At 49.6% G+C, this 15,377-nt stretch overlaps 2 protein-coding genes across 2 annotated transcripts in view; both read right to left on the bottom strand.

The window, feature by feature from the left end:
- Positions 1-6,892: 6,892 nt before the first annotated feature.
- LOC132073409 (IQ motif and SEC7 domain-containing protein 3-like) lies at positions 6,893-9,444 on the bottom strand. Its single transcript, XM_059472459.1, has 2 exons — positions 9,441-9,444; positions 6,893-7,378 (listed from the first exon to the last, which is right to left on the bottom strand). Exon 2 carries the CDS (start codon positions 7,313-7,315, stop codon positions 6,941-6,943), a length of 375 nt encoding a protein of 124 aa, XP_059328442.1. The 5' UTR covers positions 7,316-7,378; positions 9,441-9,444; the 3' UTR covers positions 6,893-6,940.
- Position 9,445: 1 nt separating this feature from the next.
- LOC132073408 (IQ motif and SEC7 domain-containing protein 3-like) overlaps positions 9,446-15,377 on the bottom strand; it is a 30,396-nt gene continuing 24,464 nt past the window's right edge. The window contains exons 6-12 of the mRNA XM_059472458.1: positions 15,219-15,358; positions 14,291-14,416; positions 13,077-13,176; positions 10,902-11,063; positions 10,039-10,145; positions 9,604-9,639; positions 9,446-9,520 (exon numbers count right to left, since the gene is read on the bottom strand). Of these exons, the coding sequence (XP_059328441.1) occupies positions 9,446-9,520; positions 9,604-9,639; positions 10,039-10,145; positions 10,902-11,063; positions 13,077-13,176; positions 14,291-14,416; positions 15,219-15,358 (746 nt within the window). The remainder of the gene's footprint in view (positions 9,521-9,603; positions 9,640-10,038; positions 10,146-10,901; positions 11,064-13,076; positions 13,177-14,290; positions 14,417-15,218; positions 15,359-15,377) is intronic.

Here is a 15,377-nt window from a genome sequence, read left to right as displayed (position 1 = left end):
AAAGTTCATTGATAACTGTGCCACACTGTAAGATCCCAAGGCTGGAGTATGGGTGCTGTACGAAATACGATCCTGCCCTACATACCTAAGAACATTCCCAGCTCATGGATTGTATGGCTTAAGATGAAAAACAGCTCCTCAGCCAGCTTTTAACCTCAGTTGCCCTCATTAGCTGCAGAAAAGTTGCACCAAGTGTGGCAGAGCTTCTAAACTGGTTAAATCCCACAGCCCTGCTAACCATGCCTCATCATCCTTGAGGCACCTGCTTATTTTCAGGCACCTTTCCCAGGTCAGGCAGGTGTATGTGCATGACTCCAGGCTACTGAATTAAGGATCTGGGCAGTGACTTTACAGGGGCACCTCTTCCCCAGCAGCTGGGGATGACAACAAACCTCAGTCTGTGGGGAAGGTGGAGCCGGACTCTGATCAGCTGTGCAGGAGGCAGCAGGCTGCGAAGAGCTGAGTTCAGAGGTGAGTCTGCATTTTGTTTGGCAGGGGTGGGTAGAGCCCACCTACAGCAAAGCATTTGAGGGATGTGCTTTGTAAAAGCCCATCTGAAAAGTTTCAGAGAAAAATTGCATCTCAAGATTCTCTGTGGAAAAGAGCAGTGTATTTTGATCCATTCCAACCACACTATGTATCAGTTATTGCACGTAATGGATGCTGTATAGATATAACAGGGTACAGATGCACTGTGACAATTGTGGTATTTGCTTTTTGGGTTGTAATCCTCTATACCAGCACTTCCTATATATGTCTACAGAGTATCCTTCCCAGAGACACTTGCCATCTTCTGATCAATAACAGTATCTGTACATTGGAGCAAGTGAGGAGTATTTCACATATAGACAATCTGGTTTTATTGCTTTCATCTTCACTTTACAGCCAGGTGTGTGATCTGAACATCAGCCGGGAACTTTAATAATCTTCTGTTTCAAAACATCTTAGAAAATGCCTGTTTGGGATGGGCTGATTTTTAATATATCCATGGCACACAAAAACATAAATGGAAACCTCTGAATCCCTGGGAAATATTCTGTCTGTTTCTGGGAGGGATTTCTGTCTTCCCAGGTATTTCATGGTGGGCCTGGGGATCCAAGGGATTCTTTGAAGCCAGCAAAGAATTTGCAACCCATGGGCAGGGTTTTTTTAGCAGGTGCAATGTGAATCCAGCATCACTGGATCCAGCTGCAGAGATGGAGTTGCCCTCCCCCACTCCTTGCAGAGGAGAGCTCGCTTTGTGTGCACGTGCTTGATTCTCCCTCACAGGTCAGCTTCATTAACCTTGGGGTTGTGCTTTGTGTAAATATGCACTTAGATCTGATCTGCACAGGAAATTGATTTTCCTTACGTGTCTCCCATCCAAATGTTCCCCAAGCGTGTGTGGCTGGTGAGATGTGCTGCAATGGTGATGCTCAGCAAAGCTGTCCTGCTCAGGCAGTTCATGCTGCCTGTGCCCCACAGTTTTGTCCAGCACGTTCTGCAGAGGTACCTCCATGCTCTCGGAGGAGCATTCCTGTGTGCTGTGAGCACTGTCCCACGGTGTGTGCTGCTCTCTGGGGCACAGGTTCCTGTGTGCTGTGAGCACTGCCCCACGGTGTGTGCTGCTCTCTGAGGAGCATTCCTGTGTGCTGTGAGCACTGCCCCACGGTGTGTGCTGCTCTCTGGGGAGCATTCCTGTGTGCTGTGAGCACTGCCCCACGGTGTGTGCTGCTCTCTGGGGAGCATTCCTGTGTGCTGTGAGCACTGCCCCACGGTGTGTGCTGCTCTCTGAGGTGCATTCCTGTGTGCTGTGAGCACTGCCCCACGGTGTGTGCTGCTCTCTGAGGTGCATTCCTGTGTGCTGTGAGCACTGCCCCACGGTGTGTGCTGCTCTCTGGGGCACAGGTTCCTGTGTGCCCACACGTCCCACAGCGCACAGGCAGCAGCGAGTGCTCTGCAAGGCTGTGTGAGCCTCCCTCCCCAGAGGTGCAGCCTGCACAGCCAAGAGCATCCAGCACTGAGCTGTGGCACAGAAGGGCTCTGCCTTCCCCCTCACTGTTTTCCTCTCCACCTCCCTGCAGGGGTGAATTTCACAGTTAAGTTGCCACCTCCTGAACAAGTTTATTGCTTCCTGTTTTCCTCTGGATCTGATCCTCAGAGAGCCTGAGCACTGAGCTGGCTCCTGCTGCTTTTGACAAGAGAACAGCAGTAGCTGGGGCAGGCTGCCCCCGGGGCCAGCAGGAGGCCAGGATGCTCAGCACTCCATGGAGCACCCTTGGTGTGTGCTTGTGTGCCTGGAGCCCAGGGACACCGGGGGCTGAGGCAAAGAAGACATTGGAGCACAAGTGACATTATCTCAATATAATTTCTAAAACTCTATTGATCGAACAGATAAAATACCTCTGATCTATTTTTTGTTATTTTTGTTACAAAATATTAGCCATTTGGACTCTTTTGCTAGGTGTGACCACACCACTTTTCCCAAAGGAAGCTTTTGTTGGTGATATTTACAGCAGGAGACAGGTACAGACAGACAGGTGCTTTCAAGAGCCTACGCATAGGTAACACTTCTGTTGTTAGATTTTAAAAAGACACATTCAGATGGGGTTGTGACTAGTGTTGAAGAGCTGGGTGACTTCAAAGCTGCTGTCCCAGGCGTGGCTGCGAACGAGAGGGCAGGACAAGGACAGCTCTAGCTCACAAAACACTGCCAGCAGTCCCTGGAGCCTACACTAGCACAGTGAGGCAGCTGGTGGAGTGGGAGACGGGGGGAGTTTGCTCAGCAACTTGCATTTCAAAGCAGAGGCTCTGCCAAGCAGCAGCATCCTTGGTTTAGGGCTCAGATTGGTTTTGGAAACCTCAGAAATATGTGCACATAGTTGCAGGTTGAGCCTTCTGAGAAACAGGTAACAAAACTCAAAGCCTTTTGGCTTGGAGGCCCTCAAATGCATCCAAATCTGGTGGTACCTTTCAATATGAGTGTTGATGAAATTTGAGTTGTGGACCATACCCTCACCTTTCATCTACAGAAGGAGAGATAATGTGAACAGTGGGATGCTTTGAAAGCCTTGCGAAAGCACTGAGTGTTGCTAACTCAGCAGCCAAGACTATGGCATTAAAAATTACTGTGGCAGCAGAAAACCACTGCATTAAACCCAAATTGTTTGCAAGGCTCAACTCTCCTGTCACATTTTCCCATCCCTTTGCTGCTGGTGCAAACAGATTCATTTCACTGGGCCTGCACCAGCGTGAGCAAGCATCAGGATGGAGTCTGATGTAACCCAGCTCAGTCTCTCCTGCTGTCCAGCAAAGACTTCTCATTTGGCCACTGACTACCCAACACTCACTGCAGAACACTTTTCACAAGGTTTCTGTTCTCTCTCTCCCCCCCACTCCTTTTTAATAGGACATGAATTTGGCAGCAAAAAGACACTGGTTCATTTGGGTTGAGCTAATCTCTGCAGCAGCTCCCTGCCTGACTCCTCCACCTGAAAGATTGTGCTAGGTTCATGATCAGAATCCCTGCTGTCAAGAGCTGGTGATTTGTCTTTGGGCTGGTCCCTCCAGGTGGGCTGTGGTGCACGTTTTGTCCTTCATTGGGCTGTCACTGAGGTGTCCCTGTCAGTCTGTGTGTCTGTGTGCAAGGGTGGCTGCTCACAGCTGCAGGGCTACACCGAGTCTGTGTGTCTGGCTGGCATGTGGGAGGACTGCAGGAGCAGACAAAACAATAGATCAGACGAGGTGCAGATATGTTTTAAAGTGCTTGTCATCCTTTGAACCAACCTTCAAAGAAAAAAAACAAAACAAATCTGTATTTTGGAGTGAAGTCCGAAGGGCTCAGCTCCACGGTGGAATTTTGACCAACCTGTTCCATGAGAACCTGGAACAGAGCAGTTTTGTGCCTCTCCAGCCAAACCCAACAGAAGATGTGGTAGCCAGCAGGCCAGAAGACAGCAAGAGTTATCTACACTTGCTTCTCTGTCCAAAGCTCAAGGCCAGCAGCAGCCTTTGCAAGGTCAGGGAAACAGAACCAGCTTGCCCTGAGAGAACACTTTGCCTCAGGTACCTCAGCACTTCAGTTCACTCACTTCTACCCTGCATCCAGCATGGAGAAGGGAGTCTCAAGCAGTTTCCTTATTTCCTCTTTAGATCCTTGTAGCTCTCCCAATCAATTATTAAAGCAGCAAACATCTTGTGTAGGAACTTCGTAGGCATTGTTATAAATTTTTTATCTAAAAAAATTATTTCCTCAAGTATCTTAAGGTTTTTTGCTGTTGTCACTTTGTGTTAAATGTCAAGTAAAATCTAATTTATTTATTTTAACACACACACAGAGCTTCATTGGCACACTGCACTCTGGAAAAAAACCTGAACTAGTACTGCCATTCCTCTCAGACAGTGAAATAACTACCGGGAAGGGGGGACAGTGCCACTGCCTCCTGCACACCCATTCCACTGCAGCAGTGAGCAAAAACAGCAGCAGCCACACACTGCATGACCAGAAATGGCAGATGGCACACATGCTTTCTTGGGAAGTACGGGCAGCTCAGATGAGGCTCTGGCTGCTGTGAGGCAGCAGGCTGTCACCCTGGAGGGAGTCAGCAGCAGCCCAGGCCAGCTGTGCCTCACAGCTGGCTGGGGATGAGGGGCTGAGCCCTGGCCAGGGGTGAGGGCCTCTCCCAGCACCCAGTTCAGGATGCAGAGCATCCCAACTGCCCTGGGGGGCTGGCTAGGAGAAACTTCTCTGCTCTGGAGGGACACTGGGCTTCTAGTCAGGGTTTTCTTACAATCTTTTCTGTCATCTGCTTCTGCAGTCTTCCCTAGGGCTCTGCTTGTGTGCTCCCAGTTGGTACATTTGCTATTGCAGATAGAAGTGCAGCCTGGTGCCCAGCTGAGCAAACAGGTCAGAGCTCTTGGCACAGCTGGGTCCATGGGTCATGCTCAGACTGAGGGGGCCTGGCAGTGAGCAGGCTCCTGCCCTGCAGGGCTGGCTAAGTGCAGGAGATCTGTCACTCCAGCCCCTGTCTGTTTCCCTAACTCCAGCTGGGCTTCTGCCCAGGTCAGATGTGTGAGCCCTCTCCCTGAACATTCCAGCACAGCCAGGAAGCATCCAGGGAGCCAAGCCCGTCCCTGATGCACTGCCAGTGGCTTCTCTCACTGGCAATGGCCCCAGAGATCAGCACACTGGCACAATCCCTAAGGAAATTGCTGTGTGGCTGTTACCCCACAAGGTTAAAAAAAGTTTTCTGCATCTGTCTTTGCTGTCCCTCTTGTCCTGACATTTTGCACATCCCCACCACTGGCAACAACTCTTGCCATTCCTCACCCTACCATTGCATCATCAGCAGCCAGTGCTCATGTCTCAGCCTTGCATGGGGAGGAAGAGCGTTTCTGTCTTTCCCTCATAACATAAAATAAAAATAAAGGCCCTAAAAGGCATTCTGTCCTATTTTAGAATCCTAAAGTTGATCTTCTTAAACCTCGAAGGGAGATAGAATGAGTGACTGAGACCAAAGCCTTTAAGCTAATTAATACCTTCCCCTCCCTACTGCACAGATTTTTTTTTTCTAAAAATACATCCACAGCCCATTTTTAAAGCTGTCTTCCTTCACATCAATGTCCCCAATAAAGCAGAGGAGCTGAGCTGTCATCTCTATCTCAGGATCTGCCCCTCCTCTCACTTTGAAGCTGGGATAGAGAGGGAGAGAGAAGAGGCCTTGGAGTCTGGTATCCGAGCAGCTTTCCTAGAGGAAGGGCTGATGGAGGTTAGAATATAGGGGTAAGAGATAACAGGCAAGAGATACAGATGGGACCTCACATGAGTGGTCTCCAAAAAATCCCTTCCCTCTAACACGGGTGGAAGAGCCCAAGTGAATGGAACACCCACCCCAAAGGGTGAACAGAACACAGCTTTGCTTTCAGAGTACAAAAATGGAGGTGGGCAGGAAACACAAAACCAGGCAGAAGAAGGAAAGCAGAGGTGGGTCTGTTTTAGAGAAGACAATCTCCTGTGTGTGTGGGGGGGTGTGTGTGTTGAGGTGGGAGGGCACCTCTCGGTGCTGTCTCTTTGGAAAAGCACACGTCCATTCATTCCAGGAAGATCCCTGGACTGCAGCCCTCCCTCCTGCCCCCTCAGAACTGCTTGGTGTTTCCTTAGTAAGCATGCTCATACATATGCTACCATACAGGTGTATTTACACGTGGTGAGGTCTGCTAGGTCTCAGCAGAGGTCTCTGGTACAATGCTCCAACATAACAACAGAAAAAGTTTTGGTGTTCAGTGAGGCCATCTCTGTGTACTTATACTGCAGCTCAGGACAGTCTCTCCTCCTCTCAAGCTCTCTTCCGGTCGTGCACTCCTTCCTTTGGAGCCGGTTGCTGCAAGGAGATAAAACCTGGAGAGTGATGAGGAGGAAGCGTGGCAAGTGGTGCAAGTTCTCACTCCAGCTTAGCAGGTGGCAGTGATGGTGGCAGGGAGAACTCCACCCCCAGGAATGCCCCAAGGTATGGCACAGGCGAGTCCATTTCTCTGTGAGGCTGGCGAAATTTCAGGGTGGGTGCGAACCTGTGGCCAGGTAAATGCAGGGCAGGGAAGGAAGCTGAGGAGTAGGAAACGGAAGACACGGTGCCTAGAAAGCAGCAGGTCATCAAGCCTCTGAGGAACAGGGCAGCAAAGTGCTACATGGGGACCACACGAGCACAGAGGCCAGCTGGGCTGGCAGGGTGTGAGGATGTGTGAGCATGTAGGCTGGCAGTTTCTACAGATGGCTCCTCACAAATAGCATCATCTTGAGGGGACACGGGGTAAGAGTTAGGTCAGTTGGCTTTTTTTTTTTCTTTTGTTCTCATTTTACTAAAAAATAAATCACAAACTAGATCTCTGTAGGCAGAAAGGGTCCCTGGGAGGTGCTGGGGAAGGGGAGCCAGGAAGTCTGTGCTGTTTGGTGCTGGTGCTATGGCTACACGAGGCTGCGTGAGCCACTGGAATACCTGCGCCTCTGAAGCAGCGAGCTGGGGGGGCAGTACTGGTGGGGGTGGTTGTAGGGAGGGGGTGGGGGTGGCAGGGGGGGCTGATGGACCAGCTTCATGGGGGTCCCAGGGAGCCCACTGCCCACACCGCGCCACGGCGTGGAGGTGCACGAGTCGGAGGTGACGTAGCGCGTCAGAGTCTGGTTGAGGGCCGGCTCCATCCGAGCGAGGCACGGCTTGTCCAGGACAATGACTTTGACAATCTGCTGGCACTGTACAAGTGTCCCCGCCGAGGCGGGGTGCGAGGGCACCAGTGCTGTCTCCAGCTGCTCCCGTGGCATGTTAAGACGCATGCTGGGCTGCATTCCACTCTCGGGCCCCAGGGCGGAGTTGTGCTGGTACGTTTGAAGCCTGTTGTGAATTGACACCTAGTTTAGAAACAGCCAAAGAAGCATTAAATGTTACAAGACTTTTCCCATCCGCTGCTACTGGCTGCCCTGAACCCCCGCCACCGGACGGTCTCACATGCATTCAACCCTCCCTCCCCCAGAAATCCACAATAGGTACAACCCTGGCTGCACAGTCCCCCTCAACAGCCCCAATGTCCCCATCCAGCCTAAGTGTCCCTGTCCTTTCCATCAGGTCAAAGGCAGCAGAGCCGGCGTTCCCAATGCAGTGCAGCTTTGATTAGCAAACAGCACAGGGAACGCATATCGATTCCAAGAGTGGAAGTGTCTGTGAATTCTCATGGAAATGAACAGACCTCAAGGCCATGACTTTGCCCCCAGCAGCGAAAAGGAGAGGGGCACCAGGCCACAAGGTTTCAGATAATCGAGGCTGTACGTTTCAGCAATGACAGCAGCTGAGTCTGAGATAGAGAGCGACAGAGAAACTCAAGCCTTTCCCAGCTCCCTGCCTTTCTAAGTAGGAAGGTGCACCACCTGACTGGCTAATCTGTTTACAAAGGGAAAAGCAGAAACCTGACATAGTCTAGCAAAAGGCAGCTCCCTCTGCTCCATTTGATGGTTTGCCAGTGAAAGGAAATGATTTTCAAAAGAAAAAAAGAAAAAAAATGCCCATCTAGCTCATACAATGATAAAAGAAATTCATGATGAAATGGCAGCAGATTAGATAATCTCAGAGAAATGGAAATGCTCCTCTGCTCCTCTGCTGGCAGAGTAATACTTGGTCAGCTGAAAGCAGGTAGGGAAGCAGGAGGTCATCAGGGTTTCCACATCGAGGTGCTGATAATGGAATCAAATAAGGGAGCTCACTGACACCAGTCTGAAAAGGATGAGCTGGCCTGGATGGGAGGTCCCTCACAGGAGAAGTGCAGCAGGGAAATAGGGCTTCCCAAATGATGGATGAGGTTCTAGTTCCTCCTGGCAAGGACATGGGCTGATGGAGACCCCAAAGCAGAGCTAAGTTGCTGGCTTAAAACAGAATGTCAGTCAAGTGACAAGCCCTGGGTGGGAAACAAGTGCTCTCAGGTTGGTGTGGCACCTCCAGCCAGGCAGGGGTGCAGGTGGGACAGTGGGGCTGCCCTGAAGCTCTGGCAGAGGCAGCAGCTGCACCAGCAAGTGGGAAGGAGAAGCTGTGAAGTGACCAAGATCCCCACCATGCTGGAACAAGGATGAGCTGTCTGTCCCTATCCAGACATGGAGGTTGCTCAGACTCACAACACAGCAGGACACAATATTGTGTCAATATTTATTCAGGTGTTGGAACATCCCACAGGAAAAACTGGTTGCTGGGCCATGAAGTGCCAAGGACATTAGGATACATGGAAGCTGTTCTACACAGGGAGACACTTCTCCCAACAGGAATAGGAAACTGGCTGGCAGAGGCACCTTTCCCAGGAAGAAAAAGGTGTCTGCAGAGAAATATGGTGCTCTCCAGGGAAAAGAAGCAGCACCTACTCCCCACAGAGAAGCTGAATTCTTTAAGTCAATATATGTTGACAAGAGGGGAAAGAACTACCTTGGAAAAGGAAAGGTTCAGGACGATGGAGATATTTCAGACAGAGAGAGAGTAGGAAGGAGTTGATAAGATTTTCAGTGTGAAGATTGCATTTTCCTGTTTCCTCACAGGCAGTGAGAGTATGGGTATATGTGAAGAAACAGGCAACCCACTGGATGCCAGACATTCCTGCAAAGATAGATGTACACAGGACAGCCAAGCTCCCTGCCTAGGAAGGTGAAGCTCTAAGGAAGGTCTGGTGTACAAAGGCCATGCTTAATCCCCTTCAGGGGGATGGAGAGACAGAGCTGCAGAGATAGTGCAGGAAAGCTGGGCTGTGGGGAATTTGCATGTGATGCTGCATGGAGTTAGCATGTCAGGGAAGTCCTTAGGGGGGTTTTCAGTCTCCCCAGAAGCAGTGGGGTGGGTTAGTCTACAGCGTTTGGGAGCTTGGTCCATGAAGGATGTCACAGTTATAGAAACGGATTGAAAATGCTTTGAAGTTTAGTTTGGATTTGAAAGTTGTATTACCCGTCCTAGCAGTAACTTTTAATTGTATCTCTGGAAATTGGTAAAATTGTCAGTCTGGCTGGGGAGGCATTGATTAAAACCTGAGAAAAGAAACAACAGAGAATGTGAGAAGGGCTGAAGTGAGAGAGAATTACTTACCTCAGCTGCTCTGCACTCTACTTACCTCCACTGTGCTGTCCGAGACCTTCTCCCCCAAATCCTTCTTGCCTTTGAAATAAAACAAAATATCTCACTCGTGAGATCTGCCCCTCTAGTCAAGAGCTGGCCCTCATACTGTGGGTTGAAGAGTTAAAGGGAGAGGTGCAAGGCCAATCCAGAGCCTCTTGCTTAGTGGGATAAGTTTTATCAGTTCAGGGAAGAAAATTGGGCCAGGTTCTTCAGAAGTTTCCCATGCTCAATCAGTAACAGTTCTTTACCAGGTATTACAGCTACAGACTGGGTAATGAGACTTCGGGGGTTTTTCTAGGGTATTTGAAGAATGTATATGCTCTCATAATTCCACTACTTGGCCAAGGCTAAAGGACATAAAAGTTCTCACAGGAAAAGTGAGAACATGTTTGCAAAGGCAGCACTTCTGGACCAAAAAAAAGTTGGGTGCTGGTGCCCTCTTACCTGTTGGAGAGCCTTGCTTAGACTGCAGCTCCATCTGGGCTCCATTGGTCCTTAAGGAGAGAGTCTTTGTGCCTTGCTGTTTCTCCAGTTCCCCTGCAAAACACACATATGGAAATAAATGAGAGAGGGATGGAGGGAAGGTCACCACCATATTGAAGGGACAAAATGGCAAGTCAACAAGGAGAATTAATGCAAGGAAATCACAAGTGAGTGTCAAGGAGGGAGAGAAGAACAGCCAAGAAAAAACAGAAACTGGAGAGGACATGATATATGAAGAAACTTATATATCTCTATAGGACCTTCTACAAATGACATTCATCTACACAGGATTGGCTAGCACTGCACAGATGGGGACCACTGCAGCTGAGCTACTCTGGCTCATCAGTCTGTACATGGAAAAGCCATCAAAGGCTACATGGGCATCTTGGCTGTGTAAGACCACGGAGTGACCTTACCCTCAGGACAGTGACTGCCTGCCCTCAGGACAATTCTGTTAAAGGTACAGATCTACCCCAGATATTTACGGGTCATATTTGCATAGTCAAAGGAGTATGGGACAGAAAAGAATCTTCTGGGTGTGACAGTCTAAGCTTCCCTATTCCAGGCTGCTGTACCACACTCCCTGTCTCATGAGCATTTTAAGGAGTTAAGTCCTTCCATTTCTCCTGCTGGCCAGAGGTCACAGAGTGCTTTTTCATCCTGTCAGTGAACCCAGGAACAGTCTGTGCAGACTTGTGCTGCTCAGCCCCTTTGCCCCTGTTCCTGAAGAACACTTCCTTTCCCCTTTTTGCCTTGTAGTCCCATGCAGTGTGATGGCATTGGAGTGGGATTTGTATGAGAGACCCTTACATTCAATTCGTATCTGTTCCAGTTCTGTCACTTCTGCTATTGACTCTTTCAGGTCTTCCACAAACTTCTGCATTTCCTCAGCACCCAGAGCACAGAAGTGTAGTACCTGTTTTTTCTCTGAGCCTGAAACTGGAGTCACCAGTGTAATGCCATGGGGGTAATCTGAAAAAAGATGTGCCAACAAAATAAAGAGGTGTTAGGCATTCTTGATGGAGTAGTTGGTTGTTTTGGTACATCTGAAGGACAGAGAGTTTTCAATGGAATTGCACACCCAGAGTTTGTCACACTGCCAACTGTGGGGACCTGCAGCACTGCAGCCCTCCAAGAGAACAGAAGGACCAAGCTGCAGCAGCAAGACAAGTGCCATCAGCACCACAGTGCTGCCAAAACCAGAGAACCCTAGCTCTTAGTAACCTGGGCACAGAGGTAAGTCTGTAAAGCCCTTCTCAATCTGTGGAAGGGTAAACAGTGTTTATCAGCCAACAACACTTTTTCTCCTGTGGGAGATGCAGCAGGAGAGGTTGTCTCTGGGGTCAGAGCCACTGCATCCACAGTGGCAGGACTTGTCCCCAGTCTCTCCTGAGAACACAGGAGGGGTGTTGGCACAGTGTGGATGGGGAGCTCATTGCACTCTGCAGAGAGAATGGTAAAGACGTGTATTTGAGGTCTCTGCTTAGTGCTCCTCACAGGCAAAACACACAGAAATGTAAATAAGGGGTCATGCCCAGAGAGTGAAAATAAACAGCATAAAGCCTTATGCTTTAAAGATCAGGTTTGTGTGCAGGGAGATGATGACTGGAGATTCAGCCAACAGAATCAGGAGAACACAAGAATACAGAGAACTTGCCACACTTCTGACTAGACTTCCTCTATCATTTGCTCAATGGCTGGTGGTTTCAATCCCTTTCCTCCTTTCCTTTCACATTCCTCTAAATTTAATTTCTGTCTTCCCCTGTCACTTTTCCTCCAATGCTCCTACATCTGCCTGCCTTCCATGGGCAGCTTTTCTTTATCAGTCTTTCCCAAACAAGCAAGGCTTAACCTGTTATTTTCAGCCAGCCCCCTGCTCCCCCCGTTTGCATACCAAGCTCTTTTCCCACCCTGTCTCTCTCATCTGTTCAGATTACAAGATCTTTGTGACATTTGTTTTACTGTCTCTGCAGGGGATACACAACAGGGCACCTTTGCCAGAAGATTTGGGCACTCCCAGGATGGTCATACCAGCCCTGAAAGCTGATGCCAGCTGTGATGGTGCCTCCTGGGATGCTCAGGTATGAATGGCCCTTTAGCTCACAGGGATGTGGGAGCCTCTGCCTGCTGCAGGGTAGGGTGTTGGGAGAGTGACTCATGCTGCCAGTAGAGTAGAGGAGAGATAGGAAAAACTTAGTATAGCCACAGTGCTGCTACATTTTACCTTCCTTGCAGCATGTTCTCAAAAATGGAGAGCATTGTGATCCCAGGGGATTGTGCCCCTGATCCCAGGGGCATCAGCCCTGCTAGCCTGGAGTGCTGTGCTGCCCCTGTGCCTGTGCCAGCAGGAATCCTGCCTGTTTCTGGAGCTCCTGCATGGCACAACCAGCCCCAATCATGACACATCATGGCTCCATTCCCAGACCATCAAGGTCAGGCTGACTAGGGCTGGCCTCCTGCCATGCTTTGGTGGGTACTGTTCCAAGGGCTCTGCCTCTGCCTTGGGAAGCTCTCAGCACAGCATGGCACAGTGCAGGGAGGTGGCAGCAGCACCTCTGCCTCTGCCAGCATCAAAGGCAGCAGTGGGGCTGTGACTTTGGGCATGAGGGGAGAGGGTCTTAAGCTGGCAGCAGCAGTTTTGTAAATAAGATTCTGCACCAACAACTGGCTTCTGGGAGCTCAGTGGGATGGATATGGGGATTGTTTCCCACAGTCTTCACCACTGGTGTTGTCCCTGCCACCATAACAGGCCAGATCCTTCCACGAGGCCCTTCTGCAGATGCTTAGACCTAGGAGAGGTACCAGGAGCTTCTTCTCATCACAGTGTACCCAAAGAGTGATCTCCTTGGCACAAGCCTCAGTTTTCTCTTCTCCACTTTTAACTCTGACAGAATCTCTCTCCTGATGCAAACTCACACAGTCCCCTCCCTCCTTCTCCTTTTCCCTGCCAAACCCCTCCAGGAAACCCAGGAGCAGTGGACTTACACTCATTCTCAAAGAGATGGAACTGCATCCCTAGCAGGCCGACTGACTTGCAGAATGTGTATGTTGAGGAGCTTTTCTTCTTGGGGCAGAGCTTGAGGATCTGTTGGGGGGAGAGAAGCATCATTGGTGCTGGGGAACAGTGAGGCAGGAACGATGCAAACTGCTCAGGGCAAAAAAGCTCTGCTAAGTGTACATGGGAGCAGTGTTTGCTGAATGACTGGATCTTGGCAGGAGAGCTGCCTGGAATGCTGCACTTGTAACAGCAATTCTGGAATCCTGCAGGCATCGCCCTGGGCCCACTCAGCTCTCTCCCAGAGGTGCTTGATCACCACATTTTGACTTTGAAAGGGGAATTCTCTTCACCAAGGAACAGATCAAAAGGCAAAGGGAAGTCTGTCATGAATACCTTAGAGCTGGGAACAAGAATGTATGAGAATGTTGTGCTGCCCTTATACCTCAGCACTTATGGACCTTGTGCCTCCAGTTCTTATGGATCTGGTTTATCCCATGGAGCAGAGGGATAGCAGGGAGCAGATCCTCTCCCCAGGTTCAGAACTGTGCAAATGGCTGCAGAGGAAAAGCTGGGTAAAACTCTTATCCTCTCCTTCTACAAAAGGGTTTGGGTTTAGCCTTGCATCTGCTGCCACCACAGTTTTATTTCACCATTAAATTCAGCAAGCTTCCATTTTGTTTGGCCTCCTTCCAGTCTCAATGTAGCTCTGCTCTCCTGTACCTGCATAATTCCATTGCTGGGGCAGGACACTTTCAAAAATACCCTGCACATCCTGGGGTCTGAGAAGTACCCTCTAGTCTGCTACAGCCTTTTCTGTGTTAGAAGGCAGTGATTTTAACGTGTCTGGCAGGAAAGATTTAAAGGGCACGAGAGGGCTCTGTGTACTGTAGTAGAAATAGACAAAGAAATGAACCTCCCGTTCATGAAATGAACCTCCCTGCTGGCAAAGGCATGAGAGAGAGCAATAACATTGCTTGGATGGCTGTGGGATGTGACAGTTTTGGGTTTTTTTTTACTGAAGTTCTAGATTTAGTAGGTTTTTAACAGTGAAGGGTCCAGAGCTGTGTCTTACAATGTTGCTGAACTGGGAGCTGCCCTCAGAACAGAGGCAAAATGGATTTTGTGGGCTGGTTTCAGACTTCCTTACAGAAACCAGGGCAGGTTTTATTACTACAGTGCCTAATTGCCAAGGCACACTCACCACCAGCAGGTCATTGAAGAGGAAGACTTCCCTTTGGTGAGCTGCCTGCTTCTGCACCTTGTTGACGTCGGTCACCTCGAAGAGGCGGCTGCAGCACACCAGCCGGCGGTGGGGCACCGACAGCACCTGCAGGGAGCACACGGGCCAGGCAGGGGCTCAAGGAGGGGCCACTGGGAGTGTCCCCCACCCTGAGGCTGCACAGCCCTGCCCAGTGACATAATTCCACCCACTCTGCCCAGACAAATCACCTCCCACCGCCGCTCCTTGCCATCAATTCTCCTGTTGGTGCAGTAACAGAGAAAGCCTTTCTGATCTGGGTCAATCAGAGGGCAGACTAAATGCAACCTTCTCACTCACACATCCTATCTCTGGCTTCCAATCCTTGGGTCACTGCTCATCCTCTCTCACCCTACAGGTTTCCTGGGCTTTGAGAAGTCATTCTGCTTTATTTTGGATAACAGTATGTATGTTCTTCCACTACAGACTGATAACTGCCAAAGAAGATGTCTGTACTTTGGGCATCTCTTAACCCCAGCAATTTTTAGGGAACTCATTAGAGGCAGACAGATAAAATTGTTTTCTATCACTATCTCTATCACACCCTTAAAAGGCCTGAAAGTTTGAAACACTGCAGAGCTATCAGCTGAGCCAGCCAGGACCTGCAGTAAAATTCATGGGCAAACAATTACAGCACTAGATACTGTAAACTCTGGCCAAGGAGATCCCTCAAAATTAGGAAAGAACGAGATAGCAAGAAATAAAGAGTTTGGAAAAAAAGGGGTAGAGACAAAAAAGAGGGAGTAGAGACAAAAAAAAAAATGTAGAGACAAGCAAGGGGAGTATTACATAAGAGAAGAAAGGCATAGAGGAAAAACACAGAAAAGAGGGCAGGGAGAGGGGTGGGGGACAGAGGGTTCTGGCTGCTCACCGTTTTCATCCCAACTATGGACTTCTCCACTTTGGTGACATAAGTGACATGGTCCTCATTAGATTTTAGCTCTTTCTGCTGGATCCTCTCATAGATCCCCACCACCAGCTCCCGAGGGATGTCAGCACCGTCGTCCACCCCTGCCAAGCACAGAAAATG

The sequence above is a fragment of the Ammospiza nelsoni genome, chromosome 5, assembly GCF_027579445.1.
Source record: "Ammospiza nelsoni isolate bAmmNel1 chromosome 5, bAmmNel1.pri, whole genome shotgun sequence".
Taxonomy (NCBI): Eukaryota; Metazoa; Chordata; class Aves; order Passeriformes; family Passerellidae; genus Ammospiza; species Ammospiza nelsoni.
Note: the sequence above shows the minus strand (reverse complement) of the source record. Positions and strands in the feature narration are given on the sequence as shown.